At 26.9% G+C, this 20,053-nt stretch overlaps 1 protein-coding gene across 1 annotated transcript; it reads right to left on the bottom strand.

The window, feature by feature from the left end:
• Positions 1 to 210: 210 nt before the first annotated feature.
• LOC145828760 (claudin-4-like) lies at positions 211 to 4,349 on the bottom strand. Its single transcript, XM_082936510.1, has 5 exons — positions 4,121 to 4,349; positions 3,329 to 3,493; positions 2,377 to 2,455; positions 893 to 1,098; positions 211 to 338 (listed from the first exon to the last, which is right to left on the bottom strand). The coding sequence occupies exons 1-5, from the start codon at positions 4,347 to 4,349 to the stop codon at positions 211 to 213; spliced, it is 807 nt and encodes a 268-aa protein (XP_082792636.1).
• Positions 4,350 to 20,053: the final 15,704 nt, after the last annotated feature.

The raw sequence follows: 20,053 nt of genomic DNA on the forward strand, positions 1-20,053 counted from the left end.
TCAATCAAAACAGATGTTAAAACAAAATTACAAAAATAATTTATAGAAAATGATTTAGTTCTTTTTGTTCATCAAAAACTAAAGTGAGTTATTAATCTCTACTAAAATCACAAAAGCTGAAAGCAAACATAAACATTAAGCAAACGAGAGAACAAAATACAAGAGACCCAGTAAACGAGAGACAGGAGTAAGTGAGAGTTCTCTCTTTTTTCAAACGTATCCGTCGGCGGGAAGCTGAACTTTTGTGTTGTGATCCTGCTGCTGGTAGTTAGTCGAGTGCCTTCTGCTGTTTTCAGAATATCTTCTCGACCTCCTCGGCTCCTCCCTCGTGTATATTGCTGTTTAAAAAATTTAATACTGAATTAGTTCTGAATAGTTACTGCACTTTGAGTATTTTTGAAACGTGTGCCCTAAAATGCATACCCAGTTTTCGAAATAACTATTCAGTAGTAAGTTTATTACAAAACTATCTATTGTATAACTGATTAAAATTCTATTTTTTGAGTAGCTAAGATTTAAAAAAACTTACGCACTGAAATACTTTGCTTTAGTTTTTAATTCAATTAAAGATTTTAAAGACCTGAGTTTTAAACTAAAACTGTTTTTACACGAACACTTTAGCGTAGAAAATACTAGTAAACATAGTTGCTCGTTATAATGTAAAATAATAAAATACATTAATTTTTAGAGAAAACTAGAAAATTTTTACTAAGGAAATTTTTTTAAATAAAAGTTGCCAAAAAAAGTAAAAAAAAGATATTTTTGTAAAAATTTGCTTTTATCATAACTAAATTAAATAAAGTTCTCTAAGCAAAACTTAACTACTGTCAGTTTGAACTAGAATCGCGCACACTTTTGAAATCAATAACACAAAAAAATTGTATCCACTAACGAGCGCTGTTGTAGCCTTGCGTCATGGGTATGTTGCTTCTCATCTGTGGGGGTTTGTACGGGGTCTGTGGGGGTTTGTACCGCCCCCTAGTGTCTCCATCATCGCTCCTGATGTGGCAACACATGAGGAGAGAGCCGGATACCAGGGACAAAATGGAAGCCAGCCAGCCGAGGTACAAGCAGACTCCAAACGTGTATTTCATTTGCCTGTTTTTTATTTTATGTTTTCATTATTTTCTCATCTACTTAATTTTTTTATAAATAGATAGTAAAAAAAAATCTTATTGTTTTTATTAAGACATGTATCAAAAAATTTTTAACGTGTTTATAATTTGTCTGTTGGAAAAAGCTTTTAATCTAAAAAACGTGTCATTGTTTGTGTTATAGCTGCTTTAAACTACTTTTGTTTATTTTTGATCTATATAAGTATTTTACATGCGTTATTGATATATTTTCAGTATTGCCTTCTCTGTCTTAATTGTTGAAAAAAATAAAACATTAACAAACTTAACTTTTATTTTATAAATTCCTAAATTAGTTTTACTCGAGTGTTCTTTTATTTAATGTATTAATTTTAGATAGTAAGATAAAACTAAGCTCTAAGTTTCAAATAGTTTTTTTGGTTTGTTTTACTTTAAAAATAATAAAGTAGAGTAAAACTATTTATTAACAATATGTTACTTTTAGACAAAATAACTTTAATCAATATTTAAAAAAAGTTCACAATAAGGAATAACAAGAAAAAATAATTAATCTTTTTTTATAACTTCATCTTTAACAAGTTTTAAAGTTTTGAACCCAGTATGATTACGAGATTATAGCTAAATATAAAAGACTAAAAGTTAATTGTTAATAAAAATCTCAGTTTTATTTATAAAATGAGCTAGTAGAGCTTTACTAATAAACACCAAAAATTATGATATATAGTTGTAAGTTATTATAATGTTAATGATATAGTCGTAACAATTGTAGCAATAAAAACTTTACACTAGTCTTGTAAAATAAAGCTTCCTTTAGTTAGTATGTAAAATCTATTTAGGTTTTTTTTACTTTAAAAAGAATACAATATAGTAAAACTGTTTAATAGAGTACTGGACAAGATTTTAAAAAGTATCCAAGCGGTGTACGACTCGATAACCGGATTTTTCGTGCACTAGGTCGTAGGACCAAATAATTTGAGCGCTTACGTTTGTCGTTCAATAAACAATACAATAACAACATAGTGCTTTTAGGCAAAACTGTTTAAGAAATATTAAAAAAGTATTCACAAAAAAATGCATAAGGTAGCTAATGAAAACAGTTTATTTTACATTAGTAACATCCACTTAAACAAATTTAAAGTTTACGAACTAATTGTGTTTACAAGACTAAAGCTTATCAAAGATAAAAAGTTTATCATTCACAATTTTTTTATTTTTTTATAAAGTACGCCAGTAGAGCTTTAATAACAAACACGATAAAAGTTGTTCGATTTACAGTTCATACCTGTCTTGTAAAATCGGGTCCGTGTATTCCTTGACGACTTCGGCCGCGTACCACGACACGCACAAGACGGTCATCAAACCTGTGACGTCATAATGAGTTATGTTTAATCTATGACGTCTTAAAAGGTGTGTGAGTAATCGTTGTAACTATTTTTATTTCGTCTTAAGATTTGTTTATAAAACTTTGGCATAATTGTTTAAACATAACACGAGAGGCTCCAATTATGACAGTTTAAAAATAGAGTGTTTTAATTACAACACTTTGAAAGTAAAGGAGAAATAACAGTAAATAAATAGACTAAATGAAATATTTAAAGTATATAAACTTTAATAAAAATTTGACCATTTCAAACTCAAATGTATAGTATTGAATTAGAAATAAAAATAGCTTTAGTTGTCCTCAAGCTTACCAGATGTATTATCATTTTAAATTGTTAAGTTTTTAAGCTAAAATAGTTTACGTAATGACTTTAACAAAAACTTTACTTTTTACTCGTTATACTACTTGGAGTACTATTAAAACTATCGTCAGCAAGCATTTTGAATATAATAATGATTACATTTAACTTGTTTGCTGACGATAGTTTCGAAAGTACTCGAAGAAGTGTGTTGAGTGAAAAGTATAAACTTTGTCAACTTTTTCGAAGTATAGTAGTTATTATATATAGTAATAAGACAAAGAAAAAAAAACACAATAAATAATTGACATACCTAAAAACTATTTGAGAATTTTAAATACTACAATGTAGTACTTTAAACTTCTTTTTTATGACTTAACGTTTAATTAGTACAACTCCTGAGCTTAAATAAAAAAAGGTTTTTAAAAAATTTATTTACTTACAAATACAAAACTTTCCTAACCTGCAGCATTGGTTATTTTATTATCTCAAAGCCGCTTAACTACTTATTTATTTATAAAGTGTGTAGCAATAATCATTTATTTCAATTCAAACCTGCAGCAATATGGCAACCCCCTGACGCGAGAACCACGTACCTCTTGTGGGGGTGGTCGTCCTCCAGCGCCTGGAAGCATCTGAGCCCGAACACGGACGTGGAGGCTGCGGCGAAACTGAAGATCACCGAGACGATCATCAGCGCCCGGAATCCCGTGATGTATCCTGGAAAATAATTGTGTGTTTTGTTACCTACCCTGTGGTGATTATTTGAATTTTATTATTTCTATAGTTATCTATCCTTGAAAGTGTTTATAGTTTGTTATGCTCCCTGGAATGAACAACATATTGATAAAAATGTAATGATAAAAGAAAAATAAAGTAAAACAATATGTATATACATTAAACACCGTTGTTATCCTGAAAACTGGTTATGTCAATTTAAGAAATGCTTGAAATGGTATATTTAGTTAAAAATGTTGTTAGCTGATGATAGTTACTTAATATATAGTATACTTTATATAGTATACTAACAAAAAAGAAATGTTTTAGTGTTGTTAAAAATGGTTAAAAAAGTTGATTAACTTTTTTCGTAACAACCTTATTTTTCATACACAAAAAAAATCATTTAAAGAATCAAAAAACTTGAAAGGGTAATTCAGATTACAAGAATAGTACAAAAATAAAACATCTAAAAATATGTATCTTGGCAATACGATCAGGGCAGTCTCTTATGTATCGCAGGAGAAAGAATTTTTTAAATATAAATAAATAAACCAACTGGGCGATCCGATCAGCTCTGTGTTGACATTACAGAAACAAGAATATAAAATCCCCAAAACTAAAACTAACTTGGTAATCCGATCAAAGCAGTGTCGTAGGTGTCGCAGGAGTAGTATTCGTAGGTGGAGGTGCATCTGATCCACAGTCCCTCCACCGACCAGATGTTCTGCAGGTAGGAATCCGACGCCTGGTGGTCCGAAACCCGCCAGTACGGCATCCCGCACGTTAGGAGGGTCAGCATGAAGGTTGCCATGCCGACCGTGACGCAGATCTTCACTACTCCGTCGTTCAGAGCCATCAAGTGTTTAAAAGTTGTTTGTAATTAAAAATACCTAAAAAACAAATTTGTTCAGAAACTATTTGCTTGTGCTAACTGAGTTTTAAAAACAAAGAAGCTTTTAGATACAAAATTATACTTACCAAAAACAAAGCACTAAAATCCCCTAAGCTGTGTTAACTGAGTTTTGAAAATAAAGATAAGGAATTTGCAGTTTTTATCAGTTCTTCTGCTAAAAACAGGAAGTGTAAGAATTAGAAGGATATATTTTATATAGAACTGTACATAAACAAACACATATATATGTATTATATCTGTATTATATTATTATACAAGTTCTGTATAAATCATGATAGCAGCGAAGTTTATTGTTAATAAATTTATTAGTTTATTAATCTTTAAACAAATGTCCTACTTTACTTAATTTGCTTAAATGTTTGCATGTTTGATTTGTTTAGCTAGTTTTTATATAATTAAATAAACATTTAGTGCTTAACATTAGCTCTATAAATTAAACTGTGGTATATTTTTTTATTAATGTACTTTGTACTATTATTATTTTTTGTTACGTAAAAGTAATTATAGTTAATTATTCAGTTTAGAAACAGTGTTGAACATATAATTACAGTCAAACTGTTAACACCATCATCAAAATTAAAAGTGTTAAACTAAGTTTTTATGGGTTTTTTAGAATCCTACAACAAAAGTGAAGCTTAAAGTTGATCATAACTTGGGTTTAATTGCATTTGACAAATATCAAATTAAATTTACATTATTTGATAAACTTACTTTAATAGTTATTTAAAATAATTGAGAGCCTATAACTTATATTTGTACAAAACAACATCTTTTGTCAACTATAAAACTTCAATACAAATATATATGACTTAGCTGTATCTGTTTATAGATATATGTTTTTTATTTAACTTTGAGAAAGGTGGTTTTAAAAAATATTTAGAAAGTAGTTATTTCAACAAATATTTTTAGAAAAATTACTGTTTTCAGTGGTGGCGGTCATTCGTCAATGTTATGCAAAAGGGTCGTTTATGAAAATGATTTTGGAAAACAATTTTTTAAAGCGTACCTTATTTCTTAATTATAGATCTGCTCAAAAACTAAATTAACTGCAATTAACAAAAAAAAGCTTAAACAAGCGCACAACGTCAAAATAAACGAAAGTAAAAATGAAACTACAAAAAGAAAATAAAAAAATTGTAATTTTATTTGCAATATAAAACTTATTTATATTTTTGTTTAAAGTTAATATTTTAAGTTATCAAACCTGAAAAAGTTTTTCAACTTCTAACAAAACTAACTTTAAAAGATGATTGTTCAAAACAATTATGTGCTATTATTTAAATAATGTTAATCAATTTAAAGTCATTATCGTTTGACAAAAACAAATCGATGTTAATAAAAAAACACGGTTTAGAAACTGCAAGCCTGACAAAAACTTCAATGCTCGAGTTGAGGTTTTCACTCAACAATTAAGATTTTTTGCTAAAATATTAAATTGTTGTTATTCAAATCACCGTTTAAATCATAAAAAGAAAACTTTTATTAAAACAGCAATAAAATTAAAACAAAAGACATGAACTGTAAGCAAAGATAAAACTGAGAATAAACATTATCCTGCCCGTCAAGCAAGGTAACACGTGACTGGTTAATAATTAAAAGATGAAAAATATTATCATGTCTGTTTGTTTTAACCTCAAGTTTAACAAAGTTTGCTAATTGGGCGTCGTTAAAATAAATTGGAAACTGTTTCGAAAAGAACTTGTGTTATAACAAAAACTTGCTTTTACAATTCTGATTATAGCTTTTTGTTTGTGTTCTTGTTTACAAATTAAAGTTATACTTTTACGAACTTTTAAAGCTTTATAGAAAGTTCATCGATATTCTATCAATCAATGTATTTTATTTTTTCTTACATATAACAAATTTGGAATTCACTTGAAATCGACTTTATAATCTGTTTAGATCAGCTCATGATGCTTAGTATTGTAATAACAAGTATTTTTTAATCAAAATAAGTATTTTAATAACTATCTATTATCACTTATTTGTATAAAAATTATGACAGATTATGATAAATTTAATTCATAAATCAATAAGCAAATTGAAATTATTCCGCATATAACAAAAACTTTAGTAGAATTATTACAAACACGTCCAATAAGTTATCTGAAATTATTATACCTAGAAAAAGTTTATTAAATAACCTAGTTACATCATTACTAACTCATTTAAATATTTTAACTTTAACTTTAATTTTTATTATCTTTTAACAGTTTAGTGCTTTTTTATGTTCAGGATGTTTACATTTTGAGGTAACATGTAGAAGTTTATTGCATATCATTAAGGAACAACTAGTAAACATTAGTTTACTACACCATCTTTTAGTGGCTTGTTTTTAAGTCAATTAAATTTAAGTAATATTTTATATTATTGATAACAAATGAAACCTAAAGTTGTAGGTTTGTTGTTTGTTTCAAAATTGTTAATTTTAATCTTAACAGTTTATTCTAACTTAGAATAGTTAATTTTACTTATGTACTTCATATTCTGAATTTTTTTTACGAACTTTACATTTCATAAAAAAATTATTTATATCAGAGACGTAAATAGATAGAAACTAAATGTTTAATAAACTAAATAACGTTTGTAAATGAAGTTTAAAAAAAAAACTTCACATTTTGTTACTTTTTAATTATATACCTTTTTATAAACTTTAATTAAGTCCTAATAATAAGTTTATTATTATACTGTTCGTTCACATAAGGTTTAATAGCTAAAACTATAATTTTAGACCATTTTGTATAAATTTGTTAAGAACTTGATAGAAAATTTTGTCAATACGACCTTTAAACAGTATATTCGATAGTTTTTTCAAGCAATTTAATAAGAAGGCAAAATAACTTTTTCTATTTTATTTTTAATAATAAATCAAAAATAAAGTAGTTAATGAGGTTTGAAGCAAACAGCGTGAGTGAGGTTTATACTTATATGATTTAATTTTTTTTTAGTTTAAATACGTACTTTATCAAAAGATTAAAAAGTCATGTTTGTTATTTAACTTAAAAATCACTAATTGGTTTTAGAATGATAGGCTTAAAAAAAAAACAAACATGATATTTATACGAGAGTGGTTTGTAAAACATCAATAAACTATTAACACATGCACTTTAATAACAATTTGTAATTAAATACTATACTCTTTATTATAATATGTTGTTGCAAGTTAATTATAAACTTAAATGTTTTACATTTTGACTTTTACTTGAATGTTTTGTATAAACTCGTTTAGTACAGTATATTACAGTACACTACCGCTTAAGTACGCAAATTGAACCCGACCAAAAAGTGCGTACTTAGCATGGGAAGTGCGTACTTTTTGAAGACATAGTATAATATGAACTCAAGTTGTTTGTTTTCTTTCTTACAACTAGCCATTAAATAATTAAACCAAATAAACAAGTCTTTTTATTTTAAATAACATTTAATACATAATTCTAATCTGCAAAACTTTTTATTAGATTTTAAAATGATTTATTTTGTCTATAAAACGTTTCTACATAATTAATACATACCATTAAAATAGAAAGTCAATGTCAGTCAATGGTATAGAAAAGAATATTAAGCCATATTTTGTTTTGTTATAGGTAAAGTACCAAACTACATTATGTTTACCAAACATTTTGAAAACATCAATGTGTGTACATCTAAATTAAGTTATGACTTAACTATGTTGTATTTGTAGGTTTTTAGTTTTGTCATGTAGATTTATTTATTTGTTAGCATTACAGCTCAAATATCATTATTCTTTTCACTTTTCTGCAACCACTACATAAGTATTTAGTTTATTAACATTTAATAATAGGACTGTCACAATTTCATGCCACTTAGACTACTAAGGATTACTCACCCTAGTTTAAAATTTGTGAAAGTCTTAGGCTAACTCAGCAGGTTGGACATTCTACCTTTCTTGATAAGTGCGTACTTAAGGCGTGATGCGTACCAAAAAAAGTGCGTACTTAAGCGGTAGTCTACTGTAGTTCTTAAACCTGTAGCTAAAAGTGATTTTAGATGATGAAACTGAAGTTAAGTCGAATGTAAAAATCTTACTAAGTTTGTAGCCAGTTATATAAAAAGTCTCATTTTTAAGTCAAAATTCTTGGTTTACATGTTCAATAACACGCAAATGATTTTAGCCTAGTAAGAAAAAGCGTACATAAAGCTTAAATATTATCCGAAAACAAAGCACATAAAAACAATAAATCACACTAGTTTAAAACAATTTGTATGAAATATAATATGGTCGGGTTCAAAACATTTATGTTAAATAAGAAAGCTATAAAATAAAAGTTATTATATTGTAACTAAATGTAAAAACTTAAAATAAAGATATGTTTTTTAGTACGATTGAGATAAATTAATCTGCTATTAAACTATTAAAAATACACACTCACATATTTAAATTATAAAAACAATTTAACAAACTAATATTGCCCGTATAAGCTAACTCAATAATCTTCTTGTTGCAAAATCGGTTTTTATTCTTAATCATGTTTTTTAATAAAAGCAAAATAAGCTGTAAATTAAAAACTGTTTAAAGCTATACATGATATTAAAATTTAAACCAAACAACATTTTAATTTTAAAAAATTGAACTAAGTTATCATGTTACTTAGCCAGACTGTTGTTAAAATATCTTTATATCAAACATTAAAAGTAAAATAACTAGTTAAGAGCATTTTAGACACAAACAAGTTCTCTATTTTCATGTTTAATTAAGCAAACAACAATAATAGAGGTTTTTTATTTTGAAATTATTTAAATTAAAAGTTCGTTCGCCACGTTAAAAAGTTTTCAAATATTTTTTTAACCTTAAGCTGCTGACGAATGTGCAGCTTTGGTACTTTTGTTTTAATTAAAAAAGAAAAACAATTATAAGTCTAAAAAGATAATTGAAATCATCGCAAAAGTTGTAAAAAATCGGTGAAATCTGGTTGATTTGCTTGATGTTTTGTATAGCACAAATCTAGAAAACTATATTTTACTACTTTGCTCTTAGTAGCAAAACTTTATTGGAGGTTCTGAACATTGTGCTTCTTAAATATTAAAACACTAAAATTAACAAATTTAAATTCTTTGTCGTTATAGAACATACAATCATTAAAAAATATAACTATGTTATAAAATATATAATTATTATAAGATTTGTTAATTTTGATATTTGGCAGTTTTAAATAAAATATTTACGTTTTTAAGGTAAACTGCCTCAACTTTTTCACAATATTTTTGTATCTATTGAGTTTTTGTGGTTTATAATTAGATCATATTCTTTTGTACTTGTATTATTTGCATCTACGTAGTTATGTTTGATGTTTTGTTATAAATCATATAACTCAATATCAAAAACAAACTTACTTCGAAAAATTTATATTTTTTTATGTCATTTTTACAGTTTGACTACATTAGCAAAACTTTTATAATTTAAATTAAATCTGCCAAGTAATGCTACGGTAAACCAAACACAAAGCTTTTTATTGGTGTGAATAAAAAGTTAAAACTTGTTTAAAGGCATTAATTGATACTCCAAATAAGTAATATTTAAAAATTAAAACAATATTTATTGTAATTATTAGAGCAACTGTCTTTCTTTGAGTCTAAAATTAAACCAATTTAGCTTAAATTCTTTTGATTTAAAAATACTAAAATTATTCTAATTACTTATGTTATAAGTTGTTACAACTCTTAAAAACTTAAATATGCTATTCACTGTTGTATCATATAAAATTTGACTTCTTTTACTATCTGAAAAACGTTTTAACATTATACTTGGTTAAGTTTATTCTTTTAATTATTTCGCTTTTCAAAACTTAATTTCATAAACTCACTTTTAGTTGTTACTTATTGTGCTAATCATAAATGTTATCTTTGTACGGTAAACATTCATTATAAATTTATTAAAAATATAAACTTTAATAAACAAGAACAAAAAGACTACAATTTTGCGCAAACTGTTTTATTTTACACAAATAAACTTAAAAAACAGAATCTATTTAGAAAATAAAAAGTTTAGTAAACTTGTGCTGATAGCTTTATTGATAAAAACTTGGAAAAAAAAAACAATAAGTTCTAAGTCCGTTAGTAATCTATCAAAAATTGTCTTCTTTTAAATGTCAAAATAAAAAAGTTCGAGCGATCAATATTAACAGATCAGTAATTCTAGTTGATTCGATGGAAGAATAAATTGATTGTAAGCTTTTTTTTTAGTTTATGAAATTACCTAAAGTATCTAAGGTCTGGAGTTGGTTAGATTTTTGCAGTTATTTTTTCCAAACTGCTAAGACTGTTCCCATTTAAGGCAATCTGTGGTTTAACAAGTAGATTAGTAGCTGGTTTCAAACTATTTCCAAGAGATGAAACGAATTTTCCTCCGAATTGTTGACCAAGTTGTCTGCAACGGAATCATTTTTCAGCACTGGTTTCTGAAAAGGGGAAATAACCTACTTGACCGACCCCTTGCCTGAACTGAGGTCTGGCTGCATGTCTCCAATGGCTGATTTGGCTTGCTTAACAGGATTGACATTGGTTACAAGGCAGATAGCCAGAAAAATGTTTTGAACAACTTCATTTTATGACAGTTGTGTTGGTAGAACGGCGGTTTGTGATGAAGCTTGCGCGAAAGTTTGCTTTTTCATAGCAAAACTATTTTCCTTAATGCGAATTATATAAGTAATGTTAAAAATTCGTCATTATTTGCGTGATGTGTTTGTGAAAGTTACATAAAGTCAAATTTCAATAAAGTTTAGTAAAGTTAAGTGTATATTTAGCTGTTTGTTGAAAAATAAATGACTTTTACTTTTTATTAACTAACAAAACTACCAAATTTTCGGTTTTAAGTTAGTTTTGAAAAGTTTAAAAGTGCTGTGGATGACAAAAAGCTTAGGCTGAATTTCTTTTAACAAAACTGAAAATAGTTTAATATTCTTTAGTAAAATAAATTAAAATAAATAAAAAAATAAAATAAAAACTACGCATAAAACCTACTTCAAATAAATAAGTTTAAGTGAATGATTTGAAAATTGTAAATTCTCAACTATCAAGTCAAGGTAAACTTTAAAGTAAATCTAATTATTAGTTTAGTTTTATACTTTACTTTCACAAACTTTACCTTTCATAATGAAATGTTAAAATATGACAACAATTTTGCATAAACTTTTTTCTAGCTTGATTTAAACATTAGCTACATTTAACAATCAACAATAAATTTTATAATTATTTTAAAACAAGTTTTTTGTTATCTTTTCTCCAAGTTTTAAACTTGTTTCGCTAATTGAAAGAACAAAACACATTTTGCGATTATGATTTACACTCATATAACTTTTTATAATTTCCTTATTTAAATTTGTACACGCATTTTCTGACGGATTAAAAAGTCATGTTTTTTGGTAAACTTATAAATCTCTAAGTTAGTTTTAGATTGATAGATTTTGAAATAAAGCAAACATAATACTTTATACGAGAATTATTTGTAAAAGATTATTAAGCTATTACACTATACATATATATATTAATGTGTTTTGTACTTCGTAACTCAGATATATACTTCGTAAAAACATACAGTGTTTGATTTTTAGTTGTTGTAACATAAACTACTTTCCATCTTGATTTTTAGTAAAAAAATTGTTTCTAAAATCTTTAAGTAGAATACACTATACTATAAATTTGTATATAAAAGTATTTTTAAAACACCATTAAAACTAAGTTCAATGCAGGAATTTTTTAACTGAATAACGTCTTTTGTAAAAAAAGTATCTTGTTTGTAATTCAAACTTCTTGGTTTAAATATTTAACAACATACATAAGTTTTTAATATGCCGAGAAAGTGTTTATATATATAAAAATATTTGTTAGAAAACAAACCACATAAAACGATTTCGTTAATGTGGTTTTTACTGTTGTGACTTTTGTATTTACATACAGCTCAGACCATTTTAGTACAAGTTATTTTATAACAATTTCGTTAATTTAACATGATTACTATACATTTTGTTAATGTGTTTTATAGTTTTAAAAATCTACATATTTTAATCTGTATACGCACTTTATTGACGGATTAAAAAGTCATGTTTGACGATAAACTTATAAACCACTTAAATGATTTTATATTGACAAACTTTATATAAGGAAACTTTTCGCACACAACAACTTATATTGTATGAAAATATATTCTGATAAAACAAACATTTTTCGAGTTTTTAATTATTTAAACTTACATCTATTTATAAATAGTAGATAAAATCTAATTCCGTTTAGAAAATAAAACAGTAGTTTGGTAAAACTGTTGTGCTTGAGTTTTTAAAACAACAAGTTTAATGTTTTTTTTTGTTTTAGAATATGCATGTTGCTTTTTATTTCTAAATAAAGTACAAATTTCAGTTAAAAAAAACGTTTTTGTTAAAAATAGACGCTATTTCTTAAACTTTATTTTACTTTCACTACTATAGTATTTTAGTGTAGTAAATATCCGTATTTTTTCAAAATAAAAGTATGTATAAATACTACAGTGATGTTTGTTTTAAGCTATCAAAAATGTTTTAACAAATTAATTGTGTCGCATAAAAAAATTCTTTTACTTAGTTTATAACTATAATAACAACGCCTCTAGTGGTACAAATTAATAAAGTGGACTCAGCATAAAATCACTACTTGCTATAAAACTAAAATACTTCAGTATCAATTAAGTAAAAATTTATTACAAACATCACATTTTTATTTTTTGTAGCTGCTAAGTTAGTTTAGCAGTATATTATGAACAACTATTAAAAGCTTTAGCTGGATATTTAAACATTTTCTTATTAATAAATCAAATTGATTAAAAAAAATTGTTTTTACACATTAGTTTTACAAAAATTTAGTTTATTTTTTGATATCGTAGGCTTTAACATAAAACTATACAGGGTAATACAATACACTAATGAGATCTAGCATTTAAAGTATTTCAAACTTAACGCACATAAAACTCTATGAGTTCAAGTTAACTAAAATTTTAGTTTTGAACCACTTTGTTTTGGAGTATAAAGTTTGTTATTTACAAAAATACTCAATCATTATTTTCTGCTGTGCACCTGCACGTATACAAAACGATTTTCTATAACATCAAGATATAAAATTTCGTGCTGTTATAACTGTCTCTGAGTTTAAATAGTTTATGTGTTTTTTTAAATACAATAAAAGTAAAGTTTAATTGTAAAGAAATAAACCGATATAAAAATAACCAAAATAGGAAGTAATCTTAAAACAAACAGATAGATGCGCACAAAAAATTCGATTTGAAATTTTTTTAAATCAGTTTGATTATTAACGGAAAATATAATAAATTCCTTCGATGTAATTTCCGTTCTTTGATGCACATTTTAATAGCTTCAAAGCAGAAAGCGCGCGAAAAGTAAAGCAGCTGTGTGAGCGCCTTACAAGTGCATTTGAAAGTTTTATGATATTTACAGTGTTACTCGCGTTGAAAACATTTTTATTGGTTTTTAATCATAGGAATAAAATAGGCTAGAACTAGTTATCAAATGTTTTCAAATAGTTTAAAACAACATAAAATTGAAGTCTATACTTTAAGTTTCGATCACATGTTATACAAAACTTTCCACAAATAAAATATTTACTACGTTTTAAATCTTTTTTATCAAAATATTAGTGATTACAATAAACCCAAAAGTAAATAAAAAAAGTTAAGCAACTGTGTACACTGCTTTATATGTAATTAAAGATTTTTTGATATTTTTACTTGCGTTTAAAACACTTTTTTTTGTTTTACTCATAATTTTTTTTTGACTATTACCACTCAGTAGATAAATCAAAAACAACCTGAAGTTTTGTTTTTTGCTCGAGAGAAGGACACTTAAAGACTTTGAACTTGAAGGCTTTACAATTTTCTGCTTTGAGTAAAACTTAAAGTTTGATCCTTTATAACTTTAACATACTATCATTTTGTTCTTGATATTATATCACAATCAAAAAAGTTTTAATAACTATATTTACATACACGTTATTATTACCTTAGATTAAACGTTATGATGTATCTGAATAGGATAGCATCAATAGTGAATACTTTTGAAAAAAATACTTGTAGTTATTCTATTGTATGAAAAATCTCAAGTATTGTAGACGTTTAAAGACTAGTATGTATTTTTCTTTTTAAAACTATTTTTTTACAAGTAGTTTTTGGCTAATTTTTGCTGTAGGGCCTGTTTGAATATTTTTTTTTCTAATAAAACAGTCTGAAACTAAATAGTGTAAACTTAGCAAAAGTAGAAACTTTTATTTTCTAAATAATACTTTAATCACTTTTTTTGTTAAATTAGCACTATTGGGTTTGTTTGATATATTTTATTGTATAAAACAGACCAATAGTACAAACTTGATAAAAATAATTGCTTTCTTTCTTAAAAATGATGTTTTTGTTGGAAGTTTTTGTTAAATTAGCACTATCGGGCCTGATAACTTTCATTGTATTAAACAGACCAAATAGCGTAAAATTGACAAAAAAGTTAATCTTATACTAAAGCTATATGAAAACTTGCATTTATTAGTACAATAGCATAATTTTCCTTAATTTCTAAGCTTTGCTTAAAAATGTGCCGTAATTTTCGTGTTAAACTTTCTTTAAAAAGAGGGAATGGCCTAATCTACTAAGTAGAGATCATAAGTTTTTCCAGGAACCCTACTAACGTGTTTGAAACCATTGTTCACTTTTTTATCCTAAATCATCGAGAGTATGATTTTACTGACTTGGTAAAAGAAGAACTGAATCTTTTTAGTTTTAGTTTAACAAAAGTTAAGCTAAAGCACTTTAATAAAAGTTATTGTTTATACAACCTCACTTAATTGTTGATAATCATAGTAGAGTTAACTAATAAAACATAGCTTTCTTCGAAAAGTTTTCTTTCAAAGGTAAGATCATTTGTTAACTTTGCTGTTAACATATTAAATAGTATCTTTTTATTAAAAACAATACCAACAAACCTGCACTCTTAGAAGCCTTATTCTGTTAACAAAAGCTGCACGAAGCCAAACAGGAAACTGATAATGCTTAATTTTGATAAGTTTTTCAAAACGATTTCTATATGACGTACTATAACAGTTACTAAGGTTCGAAAAAATGCAGAAATTTTCGTTGAAAATTTACGTTGTAATGTGAAACTTCTATGGAATTTCAGTCGGCTAGCCTCAAGCTTTGAAAGAACAAAATGGAGGACCAAGGCGACCTGTCTTTGAAGCTTCCGGAGCAGAAGAAGTCCAAAGTCAGCTTCAACGACGACCGAAACTCGGTCCGCTACATAACCGACTCCTCGGAGAGTACATCTCAGCAGGACACACAGTCGGAGCAGTCGGACAAGATCGACTTCACCGCGACCAGACCCAGTAGAGTAACGAGCGCCATGGACAACTTGAGAGAGTACAAGGCTCCGGTTCAGCTGACCAGGAGTAGAGAAGCGATGCAGAGAAAGAGGCTCATTGCTCAGCCATCAAGCAGGAGGCTCTTCTACACGGGAGATCAAAAGAAGAAGTACGATCTGTGGGACAGCGTTCCATCGACGAAAAAATCCTCTAAAAACTCCTCCTCGACGAGAAACTCCTCAGCGACCGATTCCGAGCCGTCTTACGTGTTCACGGAGGACGAGACTGAAGATTCGAGTTTGCTCGACTACTCGGCGCAGGAGCCGCTCGGGGTGAGCAGGGGATACGATCACGAAGACTTCAGGGCCCCAGAAGTTTTCTCCCTGATCGACATGGCGATGCAGATGAGCCTTTGCGTTCTGCTCGTTTACGTTTTGTTTAGCAAGAAGAAGAGCTGAGAAAATTGTGTTGTTTTTATTTCTTGTTTTTTTTGAAATTTTTAGGATTCACTAGAGTTTTAATATTAAATTTCTAAAAAACCTTTTACGTGCCAAGCATAAAATAAATCTCGGCGCGCCGCGTATTTAAAAAAAATTGTGTAATATATATTTTCAAAAACATTTTACGCAAAGTTGTACTTAAATAATCATTTAATGTGTAAAAAAAAGTAATCTTTAAAGAATATTTTTTGTAAAAAATGTAAATGAATGTTAGTTATCTTTAAATTAAAAAACATGTAAACGACAGAGGTTTATGGCGGCTAGGTCCAACTTTCATACTTTACCCATCCCAGTCTGATCACGTTTTTTATGAGTAACGTATTTAAGTTACATAAAAAATTCTAGTTAATACATGTCATCAACTTTTACAAAAAATAGTATTCATAATTTTCTCTGTTATAAATTTAATAATTATCCTATAGATAATAAATAATAAATATATTGGTGCATTTTGAATGGTGAACATTGAATAATGCTGTGTGTTTTAATATAATCTAAGAGTAAAATTGTGTTTTGTTATCATTAGGATCCTTTTGGTAGATCTTTCTCTGTTGACGTAATTAACTTTACAAACTTAATTAGCTTAACAAAAATTAAGCAACTTGCAAAGTCCTATGTCTAACAATCCAGCCTGTTATATAAAATAATCTTCGACATTTTAACCACCGACTAGAGGAGTTTCCATACCTTATAGTATAACGTTAAAAAAGTGTATATAAACTTAATTGGTTAAGAATAAAAATATATTTAAAACTAATAACTGTACATAGTAAAGTAAATACTGTAGTTTATTCAAATCACTACACAAAAATATTGGTTTATCATAAAAAGGAGTACGAAAAGAAGTATCTAACCAAATCAATTAGGAAGATTTTATTGGTACATTGCAAATAGATGTAGAAAAATATGAAAACCTACAACATACTTCAATTACAGCTTGTAAAAATTCAAATATCGTGATCGTGAGTTGGTTTCTGCTTGATGGTTAACTTGTGTCTTACTATGGAACATTTTGTTCTAAACTTACTGTGATTTTTATTTCTTAGACACATAGACATTTTGAACAAAAGATAAATAATTGGGTCCGGGTCTGTTTTTATAAATCCGTATCTTGGAACCACCGGTAGATCACTATTATCAAAAATAATTTATGACGTGTTTTGGAATACTAAGCTTTATAGTTTATCTATTTACTTTTTTTGTGGTGATATTCTATAATTTTTATATATTTAATTAATCTATGCTAAAAAAGGGTAAACTTTATCACTAGTTTTCACGATTTTTTTTCATTCTTATTTAAACTCAAATAAAACAAATTAGAAAGTGCAAACTGAAGCAAAAAACTTTTCACATTTTTTTATAAAACAGAGGTTAGATCTGCGCTTAAATTTAAAAAATAGGTTATTCTACCGGATCTAAAATCCGAACTCGACCGGATCCTATTGTTATTGATCCGGCAGACCACTCAATTTACTTGTTTCAGCTCCTTTCCGTTTTTATAATTAAGTTATAAGTATGCTGCTTAAAAAGTTCTAGATTAATTTTATTCTACAGGTTTTTAGAACCATATTAGTTAACAACAAACCATATTAGATTTTTTAATGCTGTATTATGTATATAAAAAATTTAAAAAAATCTTTATCTTCAAAATTTGTTATTTTTTTTTATGGCTCTTTTTCAATCTTCTTTTTAAAGTTTGTGTTCTAGTTACTAAATTGTTTAAAAACTTTATTTTTTTGCATTTATTGATTAACATACCTGCATTCAAATATAAATATATATTTATTCTACTTGAATAAGGTTTTGTGATATAAAAAAGTAAATGTCTGTTGAAGCTGAAATTAAAGCATTGGTTGAGTCCTCCAAAATTGGGAAACAGCTGAAAGAAAAACTGATTGCCATTGGAAGTAAGAAGGACAATGAATTTAGTTGTTTTCAAGCTGAGATGCTTAAATTGAAGGAAGATTATAATGAAAAAATATATAAATATATCGTCCTGTCGACATATAAAAAAGCTTCTCTTAAAACACAACAAATTTTGAAGCATTTTATAGTCAATTAACTGTTGTTTTCGTTAATTTTAGTTGTTTGATTAGTTAGAAGGTAGATCGATTTTTGTACTGACTATTTGTAATGTACAATATTAGTGATAATGTTTTTTGTTTTTTTTGCATAACTTTTGTATCTTTGTTTAGTACAGTGCTTTTTATTTTGAATTTAACTGGCTGATGATCAAAGCTTTATGAAAAATTAAAGCTTTGTGAAACATATGTTCCAGAATTTTTAAAATCGCCATTTCAATAAATTATTTAAAAGCCCTTCAAGTGGGCTCAGTTAAAAGTGTTTAAGTTTAAACATTAACCTTATTATATATATATATATATATATATATATATACTTACAATAGGTTGTTCTTAACTATAGATTTATTCTTTTGTAAAATTCCTTATAAATGTAGTTTAATATTAAAAACTTTTTATTAGTCGCTGCTTCACTGTGTTAAGATCAGGACAATTTTAGGGGAATAACTTAAGTAGAAACATTGCTAATTATGCACTGTATTGTTATTAAGAAGTCTAAATAAAAACAGGTAATTTTAGTCACACAAAATATGAACATTTGAAGCCAAGTCTTACAAAATTGCATTCTAATGATTTATATTACGATTTTTTTGATATAGAAAAAAATAAGTGAAACATGTATAAAATAAAACATAAAATACATATAAACTTAACATGTTTAACTATGTTTTTAGTGATTTGGGCTCCATTATTCCCAGGCTTCAAAATAAAATAAGTTTAAACAGAAGCTAGTACCTTTTAGAATATTGAAAAAAATAAATTGTAAAAAAATGGGAAAATTTTGGAGCAAAAATGGCTCCGAAGCCGCCTTAGATTCTATTATATTTATTTAATATTTAAAAAACAACCAAAAATTTACAGAAAGTTGTTTAATGTACAGTACAAGTCCAATCATAAGTATATTATTTTATTATGTTTCTAGCTTTCATTTTATTGAATTTACAAATGTTTAGCTTTACCTTAAAACAGGGTTTCCAAAAATACTGGAATCCTGAAAAAATCTGGAATTTGACAATTTAGGCTAAATAAAACTAGAAAAACCTGGAACTTGAGAAATTTTGAAAAAAATCTGAAATTTTAAACAAAAATGACTAAAAACCTGGAATGATAGACTATTTTTACAAATAAAGTTACACAATTTCACTTAGTTACAAAAAATATATCATTAAGATAACTGTTCAAAATAGATTACAAACATAAAAACTAAATTAACAAACTTTGCAATACAAATTAAATAGTTGAAATAACCTCATTTATATTGTGAAGTAATTATTGGATGTAATGAATGTATTTTGTTCATTCATTGACAATAGTAAAATTTGAATCAGTTATTCTTTCCACTAATGTGAGTGGTTTGTTTATATTATGATTTGTTGTTTTGTTGTGTATTTTAGTTTACTTTACTTATTTTAGACTTAATAATTACAAATATTATATAGCTTTATAACGGTCGGATTTAATATTAAGTATCTTACCTATTATTAACTATTATTTATCATCATTATCATTATTTATTATCTGTAAAAATTATTTTATTTTAATGAAATCATGTATACACAAAACTTGTTCTGCAGACTTTCGCCAATTTTGTCGATTGTACTAAAACGAGCGTATTAGATGTCTTGCCTAGTGGACAATGCTGACGTCACTAATCATTGCCAGCAAATGGTTGCTTCATGTGAGATAAACCGTTTGTAGATTGACGACTGCAAGTTTTTCGGTTGTG

The sequence above is a fragment of the Thalia democratica genome, chromosome 2 (assembly GCF_965202585.1).
Source record: "Thalia democratica chromosome 2, ktThaDemo2.hap1.1, whole genome shotgun sequence".
In the NCBI taxonomy this organism is placed as follows: Eukaryota; Metazoa; Chordata; class Thaliacea; order Salpida; family Salpidae; genus Thalia; species Thalia democratica.